General features: G+C 38.3%; 1 protein-coding gene across 1 annotated transcript; it reads right to left on the bottom strand.

Annotated features, from left to right (window-relative positions):
- Nucleotides 1–6,324: 6,324 nt before the first annotated feature.
- On the bottom strand, nucleotides 6,325–14,219 carry LOC149003333 (Galactose oxidase/kelch repeat superfamily protein). The gene is made up of 2 exons (XM_089137178.1): nucleotides 13,123–14,219; nucleotides 6,325–6,939 (listed from the first exon to the last, which is right to left on the bottom strand). Exons 1-2 carry the CDS (start codon nucleotides 14,082–14,084, stop codon nucleotides 6,669–6,671), a joined length of 1,233 nt encoding a protein of 410 aa, XP_088993304.1. The 5' UTR covers nucleotides 14,085–14,219; the 3' UTR covers nucleotides 6,325–6,668.

Below are 14,219 nucleotides of genomic sequence, written 5' to 3'. Positions count from 1 at the left end.
CGAGAGAGATTTTGAGGGTACAATGATACTAGGGATAGAAGATCTTAATTAAAATTTTCCTCTCACAATCCACTTATGTCAGATCATTTGGGCCTATCTGTGTTAGGTAAGCTGTGAAAGGAAAAAATTGAGCAAACAAGGGTAATGGGTGGAAAGAATATTTGGGAGAGCCTGATGGCTTGAAATCAAATTCGCCTAATAAGATTTTGAATTGCATTTATTATTATTGAAAAAAACAAACTCGTTGTCGAAAGGCTTGCACACAAACAGAGTCTGGGGCTTTTGCCAAGAAGTTGTTTTGATGCTTATCATATGTTACAACTGTGGTCCATTGACCATTACGTCAAGACTCGCCCTTAACTCGAAAAGCACTTATTTTATGAATGAAAATCAATGATTTATAGTTATTACATACACAAAGTAAAGAATCAAATGAGAACTAATTACATGAAAAATACACTTAATTAACAATGGTATTATTCTCGAGGTCATGCATTGAGTTGTTCCCAAGCATGCAGAAGAAAAAAATAGAAAAATATCTGAAACTAGCTCCCTTTTATGATTCTGTCTAGTTATTTGTCAGCTACAAAGTTCTTGGAGTTCATCAAGGGCAATTACCACCGCTGCCGTTTGAGATGTTTGTGCAACCTGAAGATCCAGAAGATGGATTATTCCCTTGAGGGAGAGACTGAAGCACAACATCATGCTCCCTTAACCATTCATCGCCGTCAAGAGCTCTTGCTGCAACGAGAGACAGGAAGGAGGAGGAAACCAAGATGACAAAGACGAAGAGAACTCTGAAGAATTTTATTTGACGAGCAGATGCCATTGATGTATTTTGCTAAATCACAGACTTGCTTTGTTTTCTAGTTATCTTTTGCAGTAGAGGAATCTCTCAGCAATGGGCTGCTTGGGTTAGCTATAGATTTGGGTTGAGATACAGAATCTCTTGCTTCCATGAAGAATTGAAGAGGGTGTTTATATAGGGAAACATGGCGTGGAGGGATTGCTCTCATCGTGTAGTTCTTCGTTTTGTAATTTCAATGCTCGTGGTCTGAGTTCAGAGTTTTGTCCCCTTTTCCCCAAAACAAAGGGCAAGAAGTCAGAAGACTTGACCTCTTAAATAAGTAAAAGTGAAGAACTTTGATCTCTTCCTCGTTTTGAATGAACTCATTTTCCTGGAAATAAGCTATAATTGTGTGGTTATAAAGTTAAACCCAGTTGATCAACGACCATCTTGTCAAAGAAGGAACCTTTTTTATTCACGTTTTTGGTGCCTGGACTGCAGGGATCTTCATTTATTTGCATGAAATAAACTTCAATAGATGTTTACAAAGACCTGATCATGACACAGCTCGGGCTTCAGCAATGAGAGCACAAGAGCATGAAATTCCACAAAAATATGCTGAAATCAGATCACCTCTGAAGTTCCTAATCGATCGGAACCCCTAAATATGTATCAATCAAAGATACATCTTTGTCCTTAATAAGTTACTGTTAATATGTTGATGTAAATAAGTAAAAATTTTCAAAAATGACAAAAATAATCTTGAACGAAAAAACCCTACATTTAATTCATTTTTTCTGTCTTCCTCTATTGTCTGCAACTTTCTTTTCTCAATTGCAAGTCCTCACAAAGTTTGGAAAATATAGTTCATAGATAGTATTATTAACTTGAGATATTGAGGTAATATCAGAAATGGATAAATAAGAAATAACTGAGACTAACAGTAATAAAAGGGTACTAATTAGGTAACTCAAGGGATTGCACTAAGTTTTAAGGTAACTCACTAGGTGGAGATTGAAATTTTCCTAATTTCTTATTGTGTTTAAAAAGCATTTTCCATTGATCCAGCCATTGTTGCAATTTGAGAAAATTCGAACTCACAAGAGAAAGACTGCTACTACTGCTAAAGCTAACCAAACAGCTCTAGCAAATGACCACTTAAAAAATTTTGTTGATTAGATTCAATCACGTTCTCACATCTCGGGCGGCAATTAAAATTTTATGATAGTCCCACCACTAAGGTGTACATTCACAAAAAGTTAATCGATCTTACAAAACTCTTTTTCAATGTGTGAATTAAAAATCTATTTTTAACACTAAGTAGACCCCAATTGGATTTCCATATAAGCAAGACAACGTTGAATTTTTCTTCCCACATAACTGACATATTTGGAAAATATTTTATTTTCATTGGTGATTCCCTTAGTCAAGTCATAAGCATTATACAAGCGCAAACAAATACTTTAGACATCTCTACATTTGTGTTACTAAGTACAAATATTATTTTTCCCCTCACATCAAGTAAGTTAACTTTCCCTGTTGTGAAATCACTGTTCATGTCAATTGGCCCCACATTATATTCATGTAGGGGAGACAGAAAATATAACATTAAATGTGGAACGCATGGCTAGAATTCAATTTTGACACTATTAAAATGATTGGAATATGGTCGAGTAATTTTACTTATAATGTTTTTAATGATGAACCCAATTTTTCTTCTTGACCAAGAGTTCAGATTGCTTAAACATATCCCCATGTAAATATTACTAAAAAATAAAATTTGTGATGACAGCTACTTGATTTCATGCATATAATCAAGTCTATTAATCAAATAGTTACAATTATTTATCATTGATTATGCAAAAATTAGATACAATTTCGTGTGTTAACAATAATGGCATGATCCCTTAGCTCTAAGCTGTTCTCATGTCAGAAATAAAGAATAACCAATGCATATACATAGTGTTCTGTGATCAGCTTCTACTTGTCAATGAAGTCATCAGCAAAACTGAGTATTTATTGAGATGCAGCTTTTTGAAGGTTGATGATGACGGCCGGAGGTTCAACGCGAGCACGACGGCCGGCGAAGTTCTTGGACTTAATTGGGCAATTTCCAGAATTACTTTTGCTTGGTATGTTTGTGCAAGATGAAGATCCAGAAGATGGATTTTTCCCTTTGGGAAGGGATTGAAGCACCACATCATGGCTTCTTAACCATTGATCTCCATTTAGAGTTCTTGTCGCTTCAAGAGACTGGAAAGCTGAACCCAATATGATAAAGAAAAGGAAAATGACTCTGAAGAGATTAGAAGCCATCACTCTTGGTCTGTGGCAGTGGCTCTGTGCTTGTGTTTCAGTGTTTGTGTTTCTGCTTCTGGTTATGGTGTGAGTTTTTCTTCAAAGGGAGCTGGGAAATCAAGGATGGAAGAGATGATGAGAAAAACAATGCATGAAGAAGAGTTTATATATAGAATGTCAGAGAAGGAGAAACGTAGGATTCGGGGCTTTACTGGGTCGAGTCTGGATTTTTGACTGACTTATACAGACTTTGATCTGTTCCTCGTTTTGCTTCCCCAAAAGAAGAACACTGTGTGTGAAGATTTAGAGTTATGAATTGAATTGAATAATCAAGTTGGTCTCTGTGCGTAAAACGATTTTTTCAAACATGGGTTCAAAGGTTGACTACGCGGTGTATCAAACTCGTTGTTCCCTACATCATCTGACTTTGGCTTTGTCTTTGTCTTTGATTCATTAAAGAAGAGATCTCCATGTTGGAAACATTTTGTTTGATTTGACTCGTTCACAAATATGTTGGAAAGGTTGGTAGAACCGTAGAAGTAGAAATCATCATTGAGATTAACGTCATCGCACAAAATCATGGATCATCCAACCATTTTTGTCTCGGTCAAAACGGCCAGATCATGGTCCAATCATCCGGTCTGGAAGTGGTTTATCAAAACCGGATCAATCTAAATCCAAAATTGAACCGGAATCGGAATTTTTCTCATGTTCAAGTAAGTGGACTCGGCAACTGAGTTGGGGTCTTGTATTATAATTGCAAGAATAGGTATACAACCATTGATTTGGGGTTACTTTTTCTATGTGATAAACCTGAAAGAGGTTCATTAACCCAAAATAACGTTCTGGTTGGCCCCCCCCCCCCCCAGAGAGGTCAGTATCTAAAACAAGCACCAATACCCCCCAAAAAAAAGAAGGGCGGCGTTTAAACTAATTTCTACATCACTTTGGGGTTATTGTTCCCGGTTTCTGTCGCCACACTTTGGGTTATGTAGTATCACCAAGAGCAACTTAAAATGTTTTCCTTTTAAGAGAAATGCTTGTGTAAAATTGTTTTTACATGTTTTTAAACTGAGAGAGTGTACTTTGTTTAGAATTTGGCATTTGATATATTTGTTCTAGCAAAGGTGTGTAGTGGTATACAACGCTCAAGGGAAGGGGTTGTCTTGAGAGGCCTTCATTGTGTGGCATATCAAGTCTTTGTTCACTCAACAACCACTTTTCTCAATGGTCCATTCTTTAAGAACAAAAGAACGAATTTTTCTAATAGACACTTGTACCTATTTTCTATTATTTGAGAACTCTAGGATACTCTAAAATAGGTAAAATAGTGACTTCTCAGGGTAAAATCTGTATGAACACATTTAAGGAGAGGGGAAAAATATCTAAAACGTTTCAAATTAAAATTCTAAGCATTTCCCCAACCAGGTACTGACCTGAGTAATCTCAGTCCTATTAAGAGATAAGCATAAAAAGATGACCATATTTTCATAATGTTCTAGGGTTTTCTTTCTTTCATTATTTTTTTTTTTTTGTGGGCCAACATGTTTTAGGGTTATCTATCTTGTAGAAACATTGATCCATTACAGCTAATCCTTATCTGGATTTCCTCTGGTTCTCATCTTCAAAAGAGGCATTAATTAGATCAAAGAAAAGTATACACTTACAGGTTATGGTTCACAGGAATTCCAACAGAGAATACCAACCACAACCAAAGGATAGGAAAGAAGATAATGTTTACAGGTTATTTAAGGAAAGCCTGAAGAAATTATGTACCCTTAATCAGTGCGAAGAACTCGAAAGTCCAAATATTACCTAGCGGAGAGTGCAAAGGCGCCACAACAGCATTCCCTTTTGTTTACCAAAAAGAAAACCCAGTGTGGAGTCCATAGACTATTCAAAGTTTTGAAAAGATAAAAGAAAATTTGAGAGTCAGACATATGAAAATGGAAGTCCAATATATGGAAAACCTACTGGGTCATATAAAAATTTGAGGATGCCAGATAACCCTTGAAATTTTCCAAGTGATCAGTCCAAACAAGTGGCTAATTTAAAGCCAGAAAGAGGGATTATATGACCTGATGATCATCCAAAGCAACTACCAAGACGTTGCAGAACTATCTTCTCTTTTTCTTTTCTTAGGAAAAAAAATTATTTAGATAATGCAAATACGAAGAAACCTTACAGCTTACAGCCTATAATATCTCTTCCAGTTAGCATTATTTTGAACAATTTCAGAAAAGGCCCCAAGAAGATGAAAGGAAATGGGAAAAAAATCATCTGTTGTGTTCATCTCTCTACTATATAGTACAATTTTATACCAAATAGAAGGCATAGTAAAAAAAAATTATTTTAAATTTTTTTAAAAATCTTCAATAGTCTTTTAGTTTTTTATTTTCTCAGCCACGTATTTGGCATATTAGTGTACTAAGCACAATAGAGGATGTTTTTCCAAGAAAATGCACCTTCTGATAGGGATGTAAACGGATTGGATTTCGGATCATATAGTGGTAATACATATCCGCATCTTATTATATTCAAACAAATTCGGATAATCAACCCTTTCGACGGGTTCTATCCTACAAATTCGGACATCTCTACCGTTGAATTTGGATCGGATGATAAGTCGGATAATTATTTTCTTAAATAGATTATTCTAAATGGATATGAATACAAATTTTGAATACAAATTTTCGACTACATATCTCAAGTAAAAAATCTATAAAAATAAGAAAACAAATTCAAATAAATAACATATTCGGATAATTTTATCAGACGATAATAACGGGTAAGAAAAAAGTAATCATATCCACATTCTATTAATAGTCATCCAACGGATTCAAGTACCCCTAAAAAGATGCGAATGCAAATGTAAACGGATTTCAATTATCCACTTACACCCCTACCTCATTGTGGATTAAGCAAGGGGTGCGGCCGCGGGCCAGTGGCGGGTCCAATGCGGAACCTAATGGGTACACATTGGGAGGTTATTGACCACACCATAAGAGTTTATTGCCGCCGAGCCGGGTGAAAATTCATATACTAATAAATTGCAAGAACACAAATCCTGTAGTGTACTAAAGTTTACAATTCATTATACAATTAGTTGGAAGTGTTGGCTCATGCTCACTATTGTTACCCAACACACGGATATGTCGCCGACTTAAATTTGTCACCCCAAGCATGGCACATATCGCCCGATGTGTCGCGCAATGAACCATGGGATTAAGTAAAGCCAACCACGGAATCGACACAGTACCAATTTGCGTTGAAAGGGATACAGCAATATGAGTATACAAAGTGAATAGGAGCTTCATTTATTCTAAAATTATACACAAAGGACTCATGTACAACAGAACCTTACAAAAAAATAATACATGGAACCAGGAACTATAGCATTTACATACACCCACAATTTACAGATCCTGCCCCATGGAGATAATAACCATCAAAGCCCACGTTATAACCTGTATACTAGAAAATACGTACACATACCAACACCAAAGAGAACTATCTGACACTTTTCTTTAGTAACACTTACAGTTATCTTATTAAGCACAAGTTAAGGCAGGTGTATGTATCACTACAATCGAATAGTACACATAACAGCAGTTTTGAAATTCAATGAACAGTTTAATGGTGATTTTGTCGTCATAAATCTCCATGTTTTCCTTTTTGGGTGGTAGATCTGTAAAACTAGTGCACCTGTCTTCTGCAATCGAGTTCGGCTTTGAATCCAAGAAGACATCACAAGCAGCTCTCCATCCAGTGCCACGAAACCAAATGAAGTGCCCGGAGCAGCTTTTCTTGGTACGCTTGATTCCTTTCTCCAGCGGTTCGATGAGATATCATACCTGCTAATAAGAAAACACCTTCTTGTTAAAACAAAGCCCCTCAAAAAATAAAATAAATTGTGGAGATGCCAACATTCCAAACAAATATCATCCTTCACCATGCAAATATAGATGAAGACAACAATTTTACAGGCTCTGACTAAGGTAGGCAAGTAGCATGAGGCTGGTATCTGGTATAACCTTTTATAGTTGTCAAGGCGTCATGCCTAGGCAGCACTTTGGTATCAAGGAGGAAATCCATGGGTAACGCCATAGTACACTCTACTAGAATCATTTAGGGGCAGCTAAGGCAACGTGTTGACCTGGAAGCCAACGCGTTCGCCATTCATATGCCACTTTTCTCTCACTTATCCTTAGCAGGGGTCTGATAACTCTTTGCACTGAAATGCTTGAGATCAATCAATGTAACAAATTCCCTTTCTGAAACCATGAGACCGAACCTTCAATTCTCGTGTGTGCATTTGTGAGAACTCTACGCAACAGGAAGCAACTCTGTCTACCTCTATTCCAGCTCGACATACTTCTTCAGGCTACTTTTCCTGTGCATATTCAGCCTCCATCCCAGTAAGTATATAATATAATAATGTTTTTGCTCAGTTGTTCTTGCTTTCCTTCCCTGCTTTTCCACTTTTTTCCCTGTCCAGACTTCTGAGTTTATTCATCACTGCTCTGTCTTTTTCTCTGTTGTTTTTTTTTTTTTTTTTTTTGGGGGGGGGGGGGGGGGACTGCTAACACCTTTAATTCTCTGTTTCTACTTCACTGATATTTCTTCCTCGCTGGAACTTAAACGTATACCGAATCTCCTTCCTCTATAAATTATTTCCACTAATGTTTCTGCTGCTGATGCTGCTTCTTCCCTGCAATTTACATCCAGTAATGTTTCTAATTTTCTTTTTTTTGGGGGGAAAAAAACAAAACCACTTCTCAATGCTCACTGCCTTTCAGTGTCCACCTTCTTTTTATAATTTTCTTGATTTTCTTGATAATCAAAAATAACACTCTGGTTACTCCTTACTGCTGATGTCCTCTGATTCCACCATACTAACAAACACCCCCCCCCCGGGGCTTGCTCCATACATGTCTTCCCATGAACTGAACATTTAATGGCAAATATTTATTATGTTTATTCTCTGTTTAATGAGGTAATCATCCAAATGATAAGTGATCAACTAGAATGTGCCACCATTACTTAATTGGAAATGTCAGATGTTTATATGGTTTATTCTCTAGTTAATGGAACATAAGACTAGAGAGGAATTCAAAAGCATGTTTGGTGACGAGCTTGACGAGGTCTCCATAGAAACTTTTTAACTTGAAAATATAAATTATTAACCTAGTAACTAGTGAACATAAAAACTTATGGAAAATAGAAGCCAACTAGAATTAGAAACTTTTAGGCTTTATAATTCAGCCACATAAATGAATTACTAAAATAGAAACTAATTGAAGCTTTCAAGTCCAAATAAGATCTTCATGAAATCTGATGTTGGCCCCTAAATCTTCATCAAATATTTCCACCTAAACCATATTGGCTGCGTTTGTTTGGAAAGGTGGGGTGGGAAAAAAAAACGTGGGCCCCATGTGTAGTGGGGTGAGGGAGAAGGAAATGAAAGGAAAGGGTTTTGTGGAAAAGTGATAGTGGTGGGTCCCACTTTTTACTTTTTCAAACTTTTTCACAAAATCCCACCAAATTTGTGGGGTTTTAAAATGCCTTGGGGTGGGAAAGTTGGGCTGCCACCTCACCAGACAAGTTTCCTTGATTCAAGGAAGCTTGTCTCTCACTTTCCCACCCCAAGCAACCAAAGAATCTACAATTTTGGGATTTAAGGGAAAAGTAAGAAATCTACACTTTTTTCAAGAATTTTTCCAACCCACCTTTATTCCAGCAAACAAACGCAGCCATAGGGGATTGTGGCATTGTTCACAGGAACAGTGTTTAAGTCTTTTTGGTTCTTCATCCAAGCTTATATTTGGAGGTAGGGCTGTCTTATGTGATGCTCCATCAAACCACCAAAAACTAGCCAAATCATCAAACCACGCTGCCTTTCACAGCAGTTGCATCCCACAACCTTGCTTGGCTGATTTTGGGGAAAACTTGTATGGGTATGTATGGGCTTTTGATCTACATCATGATGCAAGGCTGAAGACATTTATTGGAAAAAATAAGCCCTAGGTTCACCAGGGTATGACCTAAATCAACCCATGGCTTTCATGGGCTAGGACTATTTTGGTGGGTTAAAGTTAGTCCGCATGTTATAAGAAATTCATCAATGTTAATAAATGAGGTTGTAGTCTGAAAATAAGGAACTCATCGTTAAAAAAAGTTTTCCTTTGTCAAGAGTTAGGTAGTGGTTGATAGGTGAGTGTTAGTTACTAGTTGGATGGTGTACTTAATGTCAATGTCTTTAGAATGGCTATGTGAAGGGACTTATGTAAGAGGGAGGATAACTCACTGATCAGTCAAAATCAAAGTTGCCTTGCTAGCCCTTATTTATAGAGAACCCTTGTGTTTGAACAAGGTAAATTGGTGTTCAATCCAATCGATCCACCTTGTGGTGTCAAACCCGGGTGTTACTTTCTTGTTGTCATTGTTTTGTCAATTCCCTCATTGTTCCCTCACTTTCTTCGCTTATTAACAAATCTAGTTCAATGACCATTTTCTGTTTTGGTTACCATTCAGATATACCATCTACTTGATATCAGATCTCAGGGTATCCTTCTCATGTCATAATGGTAATCTACAATTCTGCCCAACTCCAATCTGGCTCCTAGTTCTGCCACTACTTTGAAGAGCTATTCTGTCCCTATTTTATGTTATTTTCATTATGATATCACTCTAAGTCTCAGTTTCGTTTACACCTGAATTTTGTTTCATACATAGTCTATCAAGTCTGAAACTCATTTCCTAGGAAAAAATCTTATTTGGCTATTGTTTTGATCATTCAAATACAATAGTACATTATTTGGTATCAAAGCCATGACAAAGAATGAAAATTCTGGACCATTCGATCCACTTGATCCAATGGCAGCAATGATAAAGATGTTCCAGCAATTGAGCGACCAGATCTCTACAAACCAGAAGCAAGTGGAAGAGAGGCTCTCAATAATGGAGGCTAGAATTGTTGTCTCTACTCATGCCCCACATACTCCACTTGGTGAAAAATCCCAGCCAGCTTACTCAGCAACCAATTTTTCTACACGAAGGAACATAGGGAGAGGACCCAAAAGGGTACCAAATATGTAACCAACCTTCGAAGAGCACCTACGGAGCTATTTCAGTGGAGAACAACCTACATTCAATAGGCATGTTGGTGACTCTCAAAAGGTTAAGCTTGAACTCAATGAATACTCGTATATGCATGATCCTCAAGTATTCTATAATTGGTTGGCAATGTTAAATGACTATTTTGATTGGCATGAACTAAAAGGAGCACAAGAGATGAAGCAACACGTACCAAGCTAGTTGGAGCTACATGTGAATGTGAGTTAGAAGTCGTGATAGAGCTCCTACTATATGAAAGGAGATGAAGAAAGAATTGAGAGTAAAGTACTAATAATCCACCTTTCGATTGCGACTACAGAATAAGTTAAATTCTCTTCATCTAGAGAACTTATTAGTTGCAGAGTATATGGAGTAATTTGATTCCCTCTCTTCTCGTACAAGAATTGAGAGAGAGAGATCCAAATCTTGTCACATTCCAGATTGAGTTTACAGCCTAAAATTAATTGCATCATTGGCGTTGTGGATGTGGAGAATGCTAAGGACCACTTCAAGAAGGCCCTATGCGCCAAGAGTTATTGGTATCCAATAGTGAAAGGTTTGGATTACAAGCACCTTTCACATAAGTCCCTTTATAAAGTCATTCTAAGCATGTAAACATTAAATACATCAACATCCACCTATCAATCACTACCTAACTCTTGATAAGAGAAAGCTCCTTTTGTCGAATTCCTTTGTTAAACTACGGCTCCTTTTAATGACTTTGATGAATTTTCCAAGGACTAGACTTGGGCTATGTCCAGCCCATGAAGATCATCCATGTGAACTAACTTTAACCCACCACAGTCCTAGCCCATGAAAGACATGGGCTGATTTAGGTCATAACCTTGTGACCCATTGGGCTTCTCTTTCTAGCATATGCCTTCACCCCTGCATCACATCACCTCTCTCTCACGACCATTCGCTGCTATGGAGTGTGTAGTGGCATTGTCACTGCCCTACCCTCTTTGTCCATTCCCTTGTGGTAACAACAGACTCATGGATCTCATCACTATCCCTGAACAGCTCCCCAAGCACAAACCCAGAATTCCAAGAGGTCACCTCATCTATTGAGCATTCCCCAGAAGAGGTTTGGAGTTTGCAGGAATTAAAGACAAAAGCAGAACTGTATTCAAACCCAACCTTCTTCCTTGCAACCCCACCCAGGCTCTTGCCCCTTTGGCCCCTTTCATTCAAAATCTTCACTCATTCCCTGTCCCACCTCCATATCCACCCTTGGATAGACAGGGCTTGGTTACTTGCAGCATTGTTTCCAATTCAGGGAGAGAAGCCCAACTTGCAGCAACTTCCAACAGCAGACTACAATGACATCAGCATGTTGAGGATACTACTTCAATAGCATCCAGAAGTTGCAGCATCTTCTTCTTTCTTTCCCATAAATAATTAGATGATGACAGAACTTCTCTTTTATTTTTAATACCTTTTTATTTTTAGTGGGATTTAATCATTTACTAAAAATGCAGTGTTTTAATCTCTGCAACTCTGGTTCATTATCTCACTGCTATTTTTATGTTGCAGTTCTTCCCTCTCTTTCTGCAGTTATAATAGCAATCACCAACTAGGAAATCTCCACTGCTCCCTCAAATTCAATTTCAGACCAAAGCCTATAGACTTCAATCTCAACCAAAATTATTCATCAAAACATCTTTTAGACTAATAGTTTCATCATCTCACATTCAATTTCGCACTTCTCTTAATTTACTCAAGCGCAAAGAGAAGCCTTGATGTAGTACTTTGTATATCTTTCTACCATCCTTGGATTCCATAAACCATATATCCAATCAAAATAAAAATCAATTCTCATGGGATGGAGCTGCAGCTTTATTGCCGTGTGTTGTCCTTAAAAGGGAAGGACAGGTTACTTGCTAGACTATATGCAAAATTACATCTGAGGACATTTCGTTGTAGAATCACCTCATTGTATGGAGGGAAAAACGGGGATGGACAGGTTACTTCCTAGGCTATATGCAAGAATTACATTAATGGAAAACTTGATATACAGCCACCTCATTGTATGGAGAGGCAAAAATGTCAGATTATTAGCAGATGCACCTTTTAGTTTATGCCATCCTTTTTGCTTTTTACCTTACTTTAATTTAATATAGACCTTCTTAAAATCACCTCTACCCCAAACACCTGAATATCCCCCACCCACCCAGAAAATAAATAAATAAATAAATAAAGCAACCCCACCCCAACGTGGCTCCGCCACTGATAACAAGCCAATGTAAGTCCTAGCAATTGATTCTGCATGAGATCAGACATCTTCCCTACCAATATATCATAAAACCAGATGCCAAAACCAATGGAATCTGAATTGACAAAATTTCAAAGGAATATCTACAGGATAGTAATGGCAATCCCTATTCCCTAAACTTAGGATTCTAAGCGAAGCATGCAAAAGATCTCTAAGTTGAAGCACAAGCACTCAAGAAGGTCCATGCCCACTATATATACTCAAGTACCCGTATAAGAAATCTTGTTCAGTGAGTCAACATGCCAAAACCACCAAAACAACTTAAGTAAGTCCCCTGTTAGATAAACAACAGGGAACATCTAATCATTTTCATGCCAAATGTCTGGAAAAGATTACTTACACATGACGCAGTAATCCTTCTGTTTGAAAGCCAACTAATGAAGTAACTATTAATAAAATTACATTCTAAATGTTGGAAGTTGCAGGTTCAGCAACGATATGAGATGTTCATGAATTTCCTAATAAATTTCCATGGAGTCCCTAATTAGCAAGCCCACTCCCATTTTTACTCATCTTTTATGCATTCCAAATTAAGTCCTCTAAACTAAGACAGCTGAAATTTAAAACCATGTATCGTTGCTCACAACAGATCAAACACAGTTACACAAATTTGAAAATATTAGTAGAACACAGGGAAAGAAGGCACCTGAAAATGTCAGTTCCATCGAGCATAAAAACGCCAGGAACTTGCCCCTCCTCCTCGCCGTCGACAACGACAACATTGCCAAGACGGCCCCTTTCACCTTCCTCCCACATATCCCCAATTTCTCTCCATCCCCCACCATTCTTCAACTCCAAAACTACCCCATCCTTGTAATAATCATCCACCGGAAACACACCAGATATCGTCCTCGACTGCCCATACCCACCCATCACCCAAAACTCCCTCTCCTCCGGACTTCCAACCAAGAATCCAACACATCCTGCTCGAAACCTCGGTAACCCATCCAACTCAACCCATTCATTCTTCTCCACATCGTACCTCTCCACCGACCTCATCCGACTACCAGCAGCCTCAAACATAGCATGCCGCGAGCCTCCACCAGCGACCAGAATTTGACCCGAATTGGGGATTGCAGCACATGCAAAGCTACCCCGAGCGGAGAGCATTGAAGAGAGACGATCCCAGGACGAAGTAGACAAATCCAAACGGAAAATAGAGGAAGAAGGTGAAGGACGATCGATTGGAAAGGATCGGGTATCAAAGAGAGAACCACCGATAACGTACAGGTGATGGCCAATTGAAACGGAAATGAAATTGGAGAGGCCATAGACATGGGGGTTGCAGGGCATAGGAGGAAGAGGACACCAAGCCAAGTGACGAGGATCAAAGAGGTAAGGCGGAGAAAGAGATGGATCCTGAGGAAAGATGCAGAGGAGGTGCGAAAGAGATGACTTGGGAAGCATCGCTCGCCTGTGAGAGAGTAGGGTTTTCAAGGAAAAGAACGATCTCCATGATTTACAAGTTGCTCTAAGGCGGCCGTGGTGACAGTATGGGACGAAGGTGAGGATCAGCGAAGAGATGTCGAAAGGAAGACCCGGAATTAGGGTTAGGGTTTCATCTTGAGAAGATGAAGAAGATGAAGAAGATGATGATGAGGAACACATTTGATAAAATTTTAAGAAGAAATAGAAGAAAATGAGTGTGCTTCAGGTGCTCTTCTGCTCGGAACTCAGTCTGAAATTCTCAATGTGTGAGAACTCTCCACCTCGCGCGCGCTCTACTCGGCTTGTAGTTGGCGT

The sequence above is a fragment of the Hakea prostrata genome, chromosome 10 (assembly GCF_041222555.1).
Source record: "Hakea prostrata isolate BN-2017 chromosome 10, UWA_Hpros_2, whole genome shotgun sequence".
Classification (NCBI taxonomy): Eukaryota; Viridiplantae; Streptophyta; class Magnoliopsida; order Proteales; family Proteaceae; genus Hakea; species Hakea prostrata.
This window is presented reverse-complemented; position numbering and strand designations above follow the sequence as displayed.

What these genes read in the sequence shown, in the direction of transcription:
- LOC149003333 (XM_089137178.1), bottom strand. Translation starts at nt 14,084, where the DNA reads ATGTGTTCCTCATCATCATCTTCTTCATCTTCTTCATCTTCTCAAGAT. An exon ending in GATGGAACTGACATTTTCAG is followed by an intron (nt 6,940 to 13,122) that starts GTGCCTTCTTTC and finishes TCTTATTAGCAG; the next exon opens with GTATGATATCTCATCGAACC.